The sequence below is a fragment of the Gigantopelta aegis genome, chromosome 13 (assembly GCF_016097555.1).
Source record: "Gigantopelta aegis isolate Gae_Host chromosome 13, Gae_host_genome, whole genome shotgun sequence".
Classification (NCBI taxonomy): domain Eukaryota; kingdom Metazoa; phylum Mollusca; class Gastropoda; order Neomphalida; family Peltospiridae; genus Gigantopelta; species Gigantopelta aegis.
The window spans coordinates 40,169,466-40,184,243 of NC_054711.1; the positions used below are offsets into that span (position 1 = coordinate 40,169,466).

At 40.4% G+C, this 14,778-nt stretch overlaps 1 protein-coding gene across 1 annotated transcript in view; it reads right to left on the reverse strand.

The window, feature by feature from the left end:
* The window catches only part of LOC121387309 (protein ITPRID2-like), a 138,438-nt gene that overhangs the window by 15,158 nt on the left and 108,502 nt on the right, over positions 1-14,778 (reverse strand). The window contains exons 10-13 of the mRNA XM_041518330.1: positions 8,884-10,103; positions 4,841-4,874; positions 3,790-3,890; positions 590-1,408 (exon numbers count right to left, since the gene is read on the reverse strand). Of these exons, the coding sequence (XP_041374264.1) occupies positions 590-1,408; positions 3,790-3,890; positions 4,841-4,874; positions 8,884-10,103 (2,174 nt within the window). The remainder of the gene's footprint in view (positions 1-589; positions 1,409-3,789; positions 3,891-4,840; positions 4,875-8,883; positions 10,104-14,778) is intronic.

The following is a 14,778-nucleotide window of genomic DNA, read 5'->3' on the forward strand; positions in this document are numbered from 1 at the left end:
CACTAGACATCAGACTAGACTATACTAGACTAGATTAGATAAGACTAGACTGCATATACGTGAACACTCCTGCTGGGCTGGTTGATGAGCCGGACTAGTTTCCTGTACTCCAGTAATTCCACATTGCTACAGACTAGACTAGACTGGACTAGACTGGACTAGTCTGGACTAGACTATAGACTATAGACTAGACTAGACTATGTACGTGAACACTCCTGCTGGGCTGGTTGATGAGCCGGACTAGTTTCCTGTACTCCAGTAATTCCACATTGCTACAGACTAGACTAGACTGGACTAGACTGGACTAGACTATAGACTATAGACTAGACTAGACTATGTACGTGAACACTCCTGCTGGGCTGGTTGATGAGCCGGACTAGTTTCCTGTACTCCAGTAATTCCACATTGCTACAGACTAGACTAGACTAGACTAGACTAGACTAGACTACGTACGTGAACACTCCTGCTGGGCTGTTGATGAGCCGGACTAGTTTCCTGTACTCCAGTAATTCCACATTGCTACAGACTAGACTACACTAGATTACACTAGACTAGACTACACTAGACTAGACTAGACTACACTACGTACGTGAACACTCCTGCTGGGCTGGTTGATGAGCCGGACTAGTTTCCTGTACTCCAGTAATTCCACGTTGCTACAGCTGACCGTGCTGTCGGCCACAGACGAGTAGTCGCTCTCCTCGGTTAGTGATGTCTTCGAGTCCGAGTTCACGCTGTATGAGAAGTGTCGCGACCGACCAGTCGGATACTGCGGCGCGTAACCGTCCAGGTCGCCAGGTGAGAAGGCGACACCCGACGACGAACGCCAAGGTACGGTCGAAGCCGAGGAATAACTCTGCTCGTCGCCACTCAAATTGTCGTCGCTGTAACCATGGTTATCGCTCCTGCCTGTGTGTTTCCCTGAACTAAAGGGAGGTAACTTTCCATGCCCCGACGACACATTTGTCTCCCTTGGAATCATTAAGTGAGACTTTGGTAGGCTTGTCCAAGATATATTTGCAGCATTTCGTTCTGAACGGTCGGCGAAAGACGAAAACTTAGATTTAACCGGCGTTCTAGCATTCTCCTCTCTCGGAGCTCTTGCCACGTTGGTTGTGTGTAGCGAAGGAATAAAACACCACGATATGAAAGTCTGTGAATCCTTCGATGACGAAACCTGCCCCACGTCGCCACTATAGATGTTAGATACTGTGTCTGAACCGTGGTTCCCTATGTGGTGTTTTTCTGATGGAACCTGCATCATGGCAACAGCTACTGTCTCGCTGACAATGTCAGAAGTTGGAAGACTCGGCCTCGAGGTACATGTATGTCCGGCCTGCTGTGATGGAAGGGTGGCACTGCTGGAAAATGTGCCTACACTCTCCGAACTACTTCCCAGACAACCAACCTAAAACACAAACAAAAGACATGTTTAAAATGTGCCTACGCTCTCAGAACTACTTCTCAGTTAACCAACCTAAAACACGAACAAAAGTCATTCTCAGAACTACTTCCTAGACAACCAACCTAAAACACGAACAAAAGACACTGTCAGAACTACTTCCTAGATAACCAACCTAAAACACTAACAAAAGACACTGTCAGAACTACTTCTCAGAACTTACTTCAGAACTACTTCCTAGACAACCAACCTAAAACACGAACAAAAGACACTGTCAGAACTACTTCCTAGACAACCAACCTAAAACACGAACAAAAGACACTCTCAGAACTACTTCCTAGACAACCAACCTAAAACACGAACAAAAGACACTGTCAGAACTACTTCCTAGAACCTAACCAACTTTCTCAAAACTACACAACCAACCTAAAACATGAACAAAAGACATTCTCAGAACTACTTCCTTGACAACCAACTTAAAACACGAACAAAAGACACTGTCAGAACTACTTCCTAGACAACCAACCTAAAACACGAACAAAAGACACTCCCAGAACTACTTCCTAGACAACCAACCTAAAACACGAACAAACGACATTCTCAGAACTACTTCCTAGACAACCAACCTAAAACATGAACAAAAGACACTGTCAGAACTACTTCCTAGATAAGCAACCTAAAACATGAACAAAAGACATTCTCAGAACTACTTCCTTGACAACCAACCTAAAACATGAACAAAAGACATTCTCAGAACTACTTCCTTGACAACCAACCTAAAACACGAACAAAAGACACTGTCAGAACTACTTCCCAGATAACCAACCTAAAACATGAACAAAAGACATTCTTAGAACTACTACAAAACACAGGGATAGTAAGTTCAATTCTTTGGTATTTTCAATCTTGACAAGAAAAATTATTAAATATTTTTTTTATGATATTGTAACCTGGAGACAGCTTATTTAAAGCTGCCACCTTGAGTATATACCGTACTTATTATTTAACCATTTACATTAATTTTCTTACTGGTCAACATCATTCTTCAATATCCTAAACACTAACTGACATTATATATAGGAAAGAAATGTTTTATTTAATGACACACTCAACAGATTTTATATGGCGTCGGACATATGGTTGTAAGGACCACACATATATTGAGAGAGGAAACATGCCGTCACCATTTTATGGGCTACTCTTTTCGATTAGCAGCAAGGGATCTTTTATATGCACCATCCCACAGACAGGACAGTACAAACTGCAGCCTTTGTTACACCAGTTGTGGAGCACTGGCTGGAACGAGAAATGGTCCAATGGGCCCACCAATTTATCACCAGCCTATGTCCCAGCATCCCCCCCCCCCCCCCCCCCCTCATATAGATGCAATTACAGCACTGTGAAGAGACAGATATATTTTATGGAACAAAATAAATATTGACCGAGGCTGGAAGCTGGGATTGATATATACATGTATATATTTTATTTTATTTTTAGCTCCACAATACATCATATTGGTCTCATCACAGTGCCAGGGCAAGACAATGTCCAGTGGTAAAGCGCTCACTTCATGCGCGGTCGGTTTGGTATCGATCCCTGTCAGTGGACCCATTGGCCTATTTCTCGTTCCAGCCAGTGCACAACGACTGGTACATGTATATCAGAGGCTGTGGTATGTGCTATCCTGTCTGTGGGATAGTGCATATAAAAGATCCCTTGCTGCTAAGCCCATGAAGTGGCGACAGCAGGTTTCCTCTCTCAATATCTGTGTGGTTCTTAACCATACGTCCAATGCCGTATAACCATAAATAAAATGTGTTGAGTGCGTCGTTAAATAAAACATTTCTTTCCTTCCTCACAGTGCCATAATTGTTTTATTACTCCAATTACTTGACACAAAATAAATACATAAACTTGGCTTATCTCTAAGCAGTCGACCACTAAACAATCTTGTAAGCACAAGTATATTGTACTATGACGTCATACACGACGTCATCTGTAAGCTTCTACAATTTCCAAATTCTGTCGAGCAAACTGATGGCACTGATTGGCCAATGCTAAGGGGATTCCCCAGAAATCATGCAGAATATTTATGAGATGATAATACTATAGTCCGTCCCATAATTCTACAAAAAAGTTTTTTTGATAAGTAATTTCAGTGCGTTTTGACGTAAGAAAAAAAGAAAAAAGTGTTTTGGAAATAACAAAAGGATACTATTTTTGTGTGCAATTTAGAAACCTTTCGGCTGAGAAATAAATAACTAGTAGTAAATTTCATAGTACAAAAAAAAAAGCGTTCCCTGTTGGACTATAGATACCATTTATTTTATGATCATATTAATGTTACATTTCCAACACTGACTACAGACCGAGACAGACGTACTCACCCGCGGCGGTTCATTGGAATCTGTCGTGTTTGTGTCAGCACTGACGTCAGCGTCACCGAACCCGCTACTGTCAGACTGAACACTGCCCATCCGCGGCAAATCTACAACAGTGAAATAACACAGTGAAACAAAGACTGGACACTGTCCATCCGGGACAAATCTACAACAGTGAAATAACACAGTATAACAAAGACTGGACACTGTCCATCCGGGACAAATCTACAACAGTGAAATAACACAGTGAAACAAAGACTGGACACTGTCCATCCGGGACAAATCTACAACAGTGAAATAACACAGTATAACAAAGACTGGACACTGGCCATCCGCGGCAAATCTACAACAGTGAAATAACATAGTATAACAAAGACTGGACACTGGCCATCCGCGGCAAATCTACAACAGTGAAATAACACAGTATAACAAAGACTGGACACTGCCCATCCGGGACAAATCTACAACAGTGAAATAACACAGTATAACAAAGACTGGACACTGGCCATCCGCGGCAAATCTACAACAGTGAAATAACATAGTATAACAAAGACTGGACACTGGCCATCCGCGGCAAATCTACAACAGTGAAATAACACAGTATAACAAAGACTGGACACTGCCCATCCGCGGAAAATCTACAACACTGAAATAACACAGTATAACAAAGACTGGACACTGGCCATCCGCGGCAAATCTACAACAGTGAAATAACACAGTATAACAAAGACTGGACACTGGCCATCCGCGGCAAATCTACAACAGTGAAATAACACAGTATAACAAAGACTGGACACTGCCCATCCGCGGAAAATCTACAACACTGAAATAAATTAAGTATCAATATAAAATGACATCATCAGATACGACGTTCCCTGACAACGTTCCCCGACAACGTAATTTTTATGTTCATCGAGAAATTAACAAACCCCATTGCTACATCTGGACCAATGGGATGACGTTATGTTGTAATGAATGTAACAGAAACTTAATTTTTGTTTGATATGTAAATTAATAATAATTAATAATAAGAAAAGTGACACATATTTCAACATACCTGGTTCTGCATTTGCCATCTTCTTCTGGATCAACTGCAAAATATATATTCCACTGTATAATTATATATTCAAATGCACGTGGCATTAATATTAGTACACACTTCGTTACTGCCAGAACAAAGAAAGAAAAAACTCCACTAGAGCACATTGATTTAATTATTAATCATCGTCTATTGGAAGTCAAACATATGGTCATTTTGACATATAGTCTTAGAGAGGAAACCCTTTACATTTTTCCATTAGTAGCAAAGGATCTTTTATATGCATCATCCCACAGACAGGATAGCACATACCACAGCCTTTGATATACCCGTCGCGGTGCAAGTTCAGTTATTAAACAACTATATTCTAATGTGTAGGTATCCACGAGCACTTAAGTATAGGCCGAGTGTGACGAGACTCGCATGATCGAGTCCGTTCGCAGGACTCGAATACACATGCAAGGAAGAGCCTCTTAAGTAATTTATATTTTTAAACGTCACTTTACCATTTGTTTTCCACCAGGTTTCAGTATAGGACCCTGAGACACGGAAAGAAAATAAAAGTTGAATGTGCGGAATGCAATGCAATGGCATCATTTGGAATCCATGCTCAGCGCTGGAATTAAGATGCATTTAAAAAAGTTTGTTTTATTTAACGATGCCACTAGAGCACATTGATTTTTTTATCTTATCATCAGCTATTGGACGTCAAACATATGGTCATTCTGACACTGTTTTTTAGAGGAAACCCGCTGTCGCCATAAGATGCATTTAATGCTAGTTGATTTATTCCTCAGTCTCATCATCATCTAGTGTAAATGTCGGGTACTCAGGTCTGGGTCGAGTTAAGATATTTTGGAACGAAGGAAATATTTTATTTAACGACGCACTCAACACATTTTATTTTCAGTTATATGGCATCGGACATATGGTAAAGGACCACAAAGGTATTGAGAGAGGAAACCCGCTGTCGCCACTTCATGGGCTACTCTTTTCGATTAGCAGCAAGGGATCTTTTATATGCACCATCTCACAGACAGGATAGTACATACTACGGCCTTTGTTACACCAGTTGTGGAGCACTGGTTGGAACGAGAAATAGCCCAATGGGTCCACCGAAGGGGATCAATCCCAGACCGACCGCGCATCAAGCGAACACTTTACCACTGGGCTATGTCATGCTCAGCACTGGAATTAAGATGCATTTAAAAAAAGTAAAGTTTGTTTTATTTAACGACGCCGCTAGAGCACATTGATTTTTTATCTTATCATCGGCTATTGGACGTCAAACATATGGTCATTCTGACACTGTTTTTAGAGGAAACCCGCTGTCGCCACATAGGCTACTCTTTTTACGACAGGCAGCAAGGGATCTTTTATTTGCGCTTCCCACAGGCAGGATAGCACAAACCATGGCCTTTGTTGAACCAGTTATGGATCACTGGTCGGTGCAAGTGGTTTACACCTACCCACTGAGCCTTGCGGAGCACTCACTCTGGGTTTGGAGTTGGTATCTGGATTACAAATCCCATGCCTCGACTGGGATCCGAACCCAGTACCTACCAGCCTGTAGACCGATGGCCTGCCACGACGCCACCGAGGCCGGTAAAGATGCATTTAATGCTAGTTCACTTTACTCCTCGTGTAAATGTCAGGTACTCGGGGTCCGGGTCGAGCTGAACTCACGGAGGCCTTACTAATGCGATACATTATAAAACTTGTATTAATAATAGTCGAGTTCATTTAACTGTCCAATTAACAAAAACATTTTGTAATTATAGGACTTGTTTCAATCTTCCCCAAATCGTGAAAAGGATACTTACATGTACTATGCGTGTGTTACAGGTAGTACTAAACCAAATAACTTCCGGCTGTGTTAAAGTTCGAGGTGCACCCAACTTTTCATAGAGAAGTGAACACCACAAGTCCTGTGACTGGTGATAAATGTGAGTGTGTTGGTTGTAAAAACAAATAGTTTCATCTGGGCAAAAAAATGTATGCAATTTTATTTCATCTAGTACCACTCTGTCAATTAGCCTTGTGCTTGAAACATGTATGGGGTACCTATAAAATAAAGGTACAGGAACTCTAATTTTGTGCGGAACTAGCGTAGTCATAGACGCTACCCGTTATCTCAGAAATGAGCAACTTGACCCCCAATTTTTTCCGATTCACTTTAAAGGTGAGGGGTGGTAGTATTTATATCCATGGCATTTATGTCTATTGATACGCTGCAAGTAGGAGTTTTAGCCACATGTTACTATTGTCATCTATGGGATTTGATTTGGTAGTATACACCATACCAGTTTCTTATGTTAATAAAATTTTTTTAATCTTTGTTAAACACCACTAGAGCACATTGGTTTATTAATCATTGGCTACTGAATATCAAACAACTGGTAATTCTGACAAATAGTTTTTAGAGGAAACATTCTACATGGGATCTTTTACATGTGTATGCAATGTCCAACACCACAGCACATACCACTGCTTTTGATATATCAGTCATGGGGTACTGGTTGAGAAGGGAGGAAGGAAATGTTTTATTTAACAACGCACTTAACACATTTTATTTATGGTTATATGGCGTCAGGCATAAGGTTAAGGACCACACAGATATTGAGAGAGGAAACCCACTGTCGCCACTTCATGGGCTACTCTTTTTCGATTAGAAGCAAGGGATCTTTTATATATGTGCACCATCCCACAGACAGGGTAGTACATACCATGGCCTTTGTTACACCAGTTGTGGTGCACTGGCTTGAACAAGAAATAGCCCAATGGGACCACCAACGGGGATCGATCCTAAACCGACTGCGCGCATCAAGCAAGCGCTTTTAGCACTGGGCTACGTCCCGCCCCTGGTTGAGAAGCCCTCAGACTAACTTTGCTAATTCGGACATATACACAACACGGGTAAAAGTAAAGTTTGTTTTGTTTAACGACGCCGCTAGAGCACATTGATTTTTTATCTTATCATCGGCTATTGGACGTCAAACATATGGTCATTCTGACACTGTTTTTAGAGGAAACCCGCTGTCGCCACATAGGCTACTCATTTTTACGACAGGCAGCAAGGGATCTTTTATTTGCGCTTCCCACAGGCAGGATAGCACAAACCATGGCCTTTGTTGAACCTGTTATGGATCACTGGTCGGTGCAAGTGGTTTACACCTACCCATTGAGCCTTGCTGAGCACTCACTCAGGGTTTGGAGTCGGTATCTGGATTAAAAATCCCATGCCTCGACTGGGATCCGAACCCAGTACCTACCAGCCTGTAGACCGATGGCCTGCCACGACGCCACCGAGGCTGGTACAACACAGGTAGTCAGGGTTAGTCTTAGCGATGCATGAAACCCGCTACATTTTCCCATTAATTAGCAGCAAGGGATCTTTTTATATGCACCATCCCACAGACAGGATAGCACATACCACGGCCTTTGATATACACCTTTTAATCCAGACACAGACTCCAAACCCTGAGTGAGTGCTCCACAAAGCTCAATGGGTAGGTGTAAACCACTTACACCGACCAGTGATCCATAACTGGTTCAAGAAAGGCCATGGTTTGTGCTATCCTGCCTGTGGGAAGCGCAAATAAAAGATCCCTTGCTGCTAATCGGAAAGAGTAGCCCATGAAGTGTCGACAGCGGGTCTCCTCTTAAAATCTTTGTGGTCCTTAACCATATGTCTGATGCCATATAACTGTAAATAAAATGTGTTGAGTGCGTCGTTAAATAAAACATTTCTTTCTTTCTTTCTTTGATATACACCAGTTGCAGTACACTGGCTGGAATGAGAAATAGCCCAAAGGGTCCAACGACATTGATCAATTCCTGATTAGTTTCATTAAACAAAACAAACTTTAAATCTTTCTTTTTTTCAATAGCCGATGATTAATTAATCAATATGCTCTAGTGGTGTCATTAAACAAAACAAACTTTAAATCTTTCTTTTTTTCAATAGCCGATGATTAATTAATCAATGTGCTCTAGTGGTGTTGTTAAACAAAAAAAATGTTAAAAAAATAAAAATTATAGAATTGTTTTTTAAAAATCACCATTTCTGCTTCCCGTATTTCCTGTGCGACACTCGGATAGTTTTCGTTTTCGTCGACGAACTTCACACTGAGGTGAGCCGGTCCTGTGTGACGACCTCCCGTGTCATCCTCTGAAACTTTCTCCTCTAAATCTGGCTCTGGCACCGCCAAGGGAGCTAACTCCTCGCGCACCGCCAAGGGAGCTAACTCCTCGCCACTCGGCTCACTGAACACCGTGTCGGACCTGGCGATGCTGCTCTCGGGTGTGTCCAGACTTGGGTACGGACTTTCATTGCCGATCACTGTGTAATCCGACCCTGAATCTGACAGGCGATCCATCGCCGTGCTCACGATCGTCAGTAACGCCTGCGTGCACGCGACCTTAGACTGGAACTGTGTTGTCACCGTGGTAACGGGAGCAGTGGAGGGTGAGGGTGGTGGCGTCGGCGGCTCGTTCTGGGAGTCCGGGTCACCATGGACGACGATCGTCACCTGTTGGTGCCGTTTGTTTCTGGATCGCGAGACCACATCGTCAGGATCGTACATGATCAGCGGCGATGACTCGATGACGCGAACGGGACTGTTCTCGAGAGATGTCTGTTTCGATGCTATGGGAGTCACCTGGTATTCACCGTCGTCGATCAGATGCGTCATCAACCCATCCACCTGTCGCCTGCGTTCTGATCCGATGCGCGACAAACTCTCGTCATATTTTTTTATCTCCTCATCAAACTGTCTGAAGACCTCGCTAGCTGTCGCACTGTGAGGCTCGGACACACCCGCCGAGAACTCCGAACTGTCCATCGAGGTACTGTAACTCAGGCAGTGTGGCCTGCCTTTAGAGTCGTCCGTACTCACCGACATCCAGCTAATACTGTCCGTCTGTCCCAGCCCGTCCGTCCGATCCCCCGACTGTCCGTCTGTCTGTCCTTCGGAAGACTCGACTAAACTCCACCCGTGTTTTATGTGGCTTCGGGAAAACATGTGACGTTTTGCCGACGCATTCGTATCCGTTGTCGAATCCTTCTGTGTCGCCGTTTTATTCGTGTTCAGACACTTGGAGTAAAATCCGCGGAGCGCCAACTCTCGCTGGTTGTCCGGGTGAAGAATACTCATGTGTTCCTCGCGTTCTGGCAGCACGGTACACATGCTTTTCTGAATGGATTTCGATCGCATTTCTGACAGGGTTTTCACTCCGACCAGCGCGGAAGACAAGGTTTTAGATGCTGCTCGCCAAGCCCCTGCAAAACAAACCAAAAGGAGAAAATGAACGACATTTTATACTCAGAAATATTAAATAACTACAAATATTATAGTAAAGAGTGATTATTGTATATGTTTTTAATATAAATTTAAATCTAATTAATTCATTTTAGTTCTACATCAATGAAAATAAGTTTTTAAAAGTACACTTACACGTATTGTTCTGACTCAATTTAGTTTTTATTATTCAATTACAATGTATGTATCAGAAAAATTAATATTGATTATATTTCATCAGCTTACCATATATTGTATTTAATGGGTTTTTAGTTAAAAAGAATTTGTTTATGTAATTATAAAGTTTAATTTGTGCTACATGTATATCCATAAATAGATTTATATGAAAAATTAAAAGTTCTTAAAATTCAATCCATCGTAAATATACACTGGAACTTGATGAGTTTGTACAATCAGACATCAAACACTCACGCACACATGCACGCACGCACACACGCACGCACGCACACACACAGACACTGCATGCACTGTTAGTTTTTAATTACAATAGCTTTACTTGATTACAGATACTCAATTCTTCTAAATGATAAACAGTATCAGTGTAATAGGCCAAAATATACACACTCCGCCAAACTATACCTGGGGTATAAACTGGACTAGCCAGTGTTCGAGATTAACGGTATCCCGATATCCCGGGGATACCAGAATTTAATTTTGGCTACCAGACTTGAAGAACCCAGTGTCCCACCGGGATGCCATATAATACTAAATTCTCAGGTGGGATATCAGATTTTGAAATGTTAGTATCCAACTGGGAGACTGCCCAAAAAATTTAATCTCAAACACTGCTAGCCCAGAATATACCTCTCTAGTCTGTATTTCAATGTCCAGAGGGGTTTTTTCAATCATAATTTATATATTTTGGCCTAGAGAATATCGAAATATCTTCTAAAATGACTAATCTGTGATAGTTTTATTTTTATGAAAGCAATAGATGCTTTTCTTTTAAAGCGTTTATTATTATTATTTATTTATTTATTTTGTATACAGGTTAGTAATAAAAAATGAGGGTTAGGGTTAGTCCTACTATAACCCGGGGTATAGTTTGGCGGGGGGTATAGTTTGGTGGGGGGTATATTTTGGGCTGTTATACCGGGTATATCAATCAGTAATTCTGAATCTCAAAGTGCATAATCCATTCTTAAAATTTTTTTGTTTTAATGTTACAGCTGAAATTTGCATATATTTTGGATTGCAGTATACATACATGTGTACTGGCAAACACAGAATAGGAAAACAAAGCGTCAAAAGAAAATTATAAACAAAAACAAAAAATCAACAAAATATTAAAACTAAAAAGTATCTAACAAAACACGCTATACAAAAATGTGTGGTGTGGCTGAATTACAGGTCCATCAAGACAATTCCCGCTAACAGTAAAATGTTACAGCTTGTTTTGTTTAACGACACCACTAGAGCACATTGATTTATTAATCATCGGCTATTCGATGTCAAACATTTGGTAATTCCAACATACATGTATATTTACAATTAGAGACAAAACCCGCCACATTTTCCCCCATTATATTGTAGCAAGGGATCTTTTATATGCACCATCCCACAGACAGGGCAGCACATACCTCGGCCTTTGATATACCAGTAGTGGGGCACCGGTTGGGACAGGAAAACAACCTCATCAGAGAATGGGTCTATTGAGGTGGTTCGAACCTGCGATGAAAGCACCTCAGACAATTGCTCTACTGAATAAACTAGATCTCCCCCACCCCCACACACCCCACCCCCAATATTATGACAATAATAAATTTTGCCCTGTAATACAACCAGGAACAAAAATGAAAAACTGATATTAAAATTAAAACCATGCAATAGAACAAAGTTTCTATATTTGCATTCAGTGATAACAAAACTGTAAAGTAAACACAAACCTAATACATACAAAAACACCACAAAAAAATATATATAACAATTAAAATAAAAATAATGTACAAATGCAGCAAACCAGCTATATATACCAGTAATATTTTAACATGTCTACAAAAAGCACTCTTAAAATAAATTAACAACAAGCAGATTTAACACAGATTAAATTTGTTTTACACAAAAGCAAATACGATATTTTGGGGATCCACTAGTCTCCTCCACCATCCCCCCCATCCCCCTGCCCATCCTCCACACTGAAGTCTTTAACCCCCTTATAAATAATTCTTAAATCTTTCTGTGGTGCAAGGCCAAACCTTCTCCGCCTATAATCCTCCTAGATCTAAAAATATATAATTAAATAAATGTACTTAAATTTTTTAAAAACATTATTTGGACTGCCCGTCGAAAATAGGCATTTATTTGTAATATTAGGAATCAGGTCTCATATTCATAAATTGTTGGACATGCCATCTAAATTAAGCCATTCCATTTTAGAATAAAGAAAGAAAGAAATGTTTTATTTAACGATGTACTCAACACATTTTATTTACGGTTATATGGCGTCAGACATATGGTTCAGGGCCATACAGACATTGAGAGAGAAAACCCGCAGTTGCCACTTCATGGGCTACTCTTTATGATTAGCAGCAAGGGATCTTTTATATGCACCATCCCATAGACAGGATAGCACATACCATGGCCTTTGATATACCAGTCGTGGTGCACTGGCTGGAACGCGAAATAGCCCAATGGGCCCACCGACGGGGATCGATCCCAGACCAACCATGCATCGAGCGAGCGCTTTACCACTGGGCTTTTTAGAATAAAGTCAAAATTGTCCCTATATAAATTAAATACCTTCTGTCCGATGTCCAGCCACTGGCCTTGCCAGAGACTGGACGTGGGATGGATGTGCTTGTAACAGTAACAGTAGAAATAGAATTCTAAAAAGACTTTAATTTTGACTACAGATTTTTTTAATTATTTTTTTTGGGGGGGGGGGGGGGGGGGTGGGGGAAGAGATCCTGCTTCATTACTTTTTATCTTGAACAAATTTATTTTGGCACTCAAAAAAAAAAAAAAAAATCTTTATCAAAAACTTAATTTCACTGCTAATGATAAACAAAATGTGTTAACAATTAAGCGACTACTAACCACAGACAAGCTTTATTAATGGTTAAAACGGCAGACTTGATAAACATGCACAACAAACATTAAACGGACGTGGTCCTCCAAGAAAACCGAACAGTATTTCTGGTTAAAGCTTAGTTTCTTGCTCAGAAATCTTTTCTATTTTTATTATACAAGTACATACAGGTAATGATATATTTTTTATTATACAAGTACATACAGGTAATGATATATTTTTTATTATACTAAGGAAGGAAGAAATGTTTTATTTAATGATGCATTCAACACATTTTTATTTACGGCTATATGGCGTCAGACATATGGTTAAAGGACCACACAGATATTGAGAGCGGAAACCCGCTGTCGACACTTCATGGGCTGCTCTTTTCAATTAGCAGCAAGGGATCTTTTATAACATGCACCATCCCATAGACAGGATAGCACATACCACAGACTTTGACTTACCAGTCGTGGTGCATTGGCTGAAGAGAGAAATATAAACTATAGAATTTAAATCAATATCTGCGGGTCTAGAAGCACATCTCAGTTTCTAACTGTTGCTTTAAGATTTAAATCAATATATGCGGGTCTAGACACACATCTCAGTTTCTAACTGTTGCTTTAAGATTTAAATCAATATCTGTGGGTCTAGAAGCACTTCTCAGTTTGTAACTGTTGCTTTAAGATTTATATCAATATCTGCTGGTCTAGACACACATCTCAGTTTCTAACTGTTGCTTTAAGATTTATATCAATATCTGCTGGTCTAGACACACATCTCAGTTTCTAACAGTTGCTTTAAGATTTAAATCAATATCTGCTGGTCTATTAGCACTTCTCAGTTTCTAACTGTTGCTTTAAGATTTATATCAATATATGCGGGTCTAGACACACATCTCAGTTTCTAACTGTTGCTTTAAGATTTAAATCAATATCTGCGAGTCTAGAAGCACTTCTCAGTTTCTAACTGTTGCTTTAAGATTTAAATTTGTGAAGAACATTTTGCTTCCCACACTACAGAATGAAATTTCGAGCCCTGCATGACTTGTGGTCAAAATGACACCCTATTTCCAACAAGATACAAAAGTTTTAGACAGAAACCCCATTCAGTATTGTAACAGGGCCAAGAATCTATAAACACAACACTAACTGAACATGCACAAATATTCAAACACAAAACGTTACCTTTTAGCCATCTTCCCACATAGCGTCATTAGCAGGATCAAGTAATATATATATATACATATATACATACATATATATATACATATATACATATATATATATATATATATATACAGTGAAACCCCTCTAAACCGGACACCCTTGGGACCAAGACAAATGTCCAGTTTTAAGAGGGATCCGGTTTAGAGAGGTTAAGTTCTGTACTGGGTTTTAGAAAGGGACTCCGTAAAATGTCTTGTTTTGAGGGAATTCCGCTTTACAGCGGTTCCACTGTATATATATACCCCTCTAAACCACACCCTCTGTAAACTGGAATCCACTCAAAACCGGATGTTTTTCGCGGTCCCTTTTCAATTATCAGAACCTCTTTAAACTGGATACCTCTTAAAACTGAACTTTTTATGTGATCCCTTGGGTGTTCGGTCTAGAAGGGTTGCA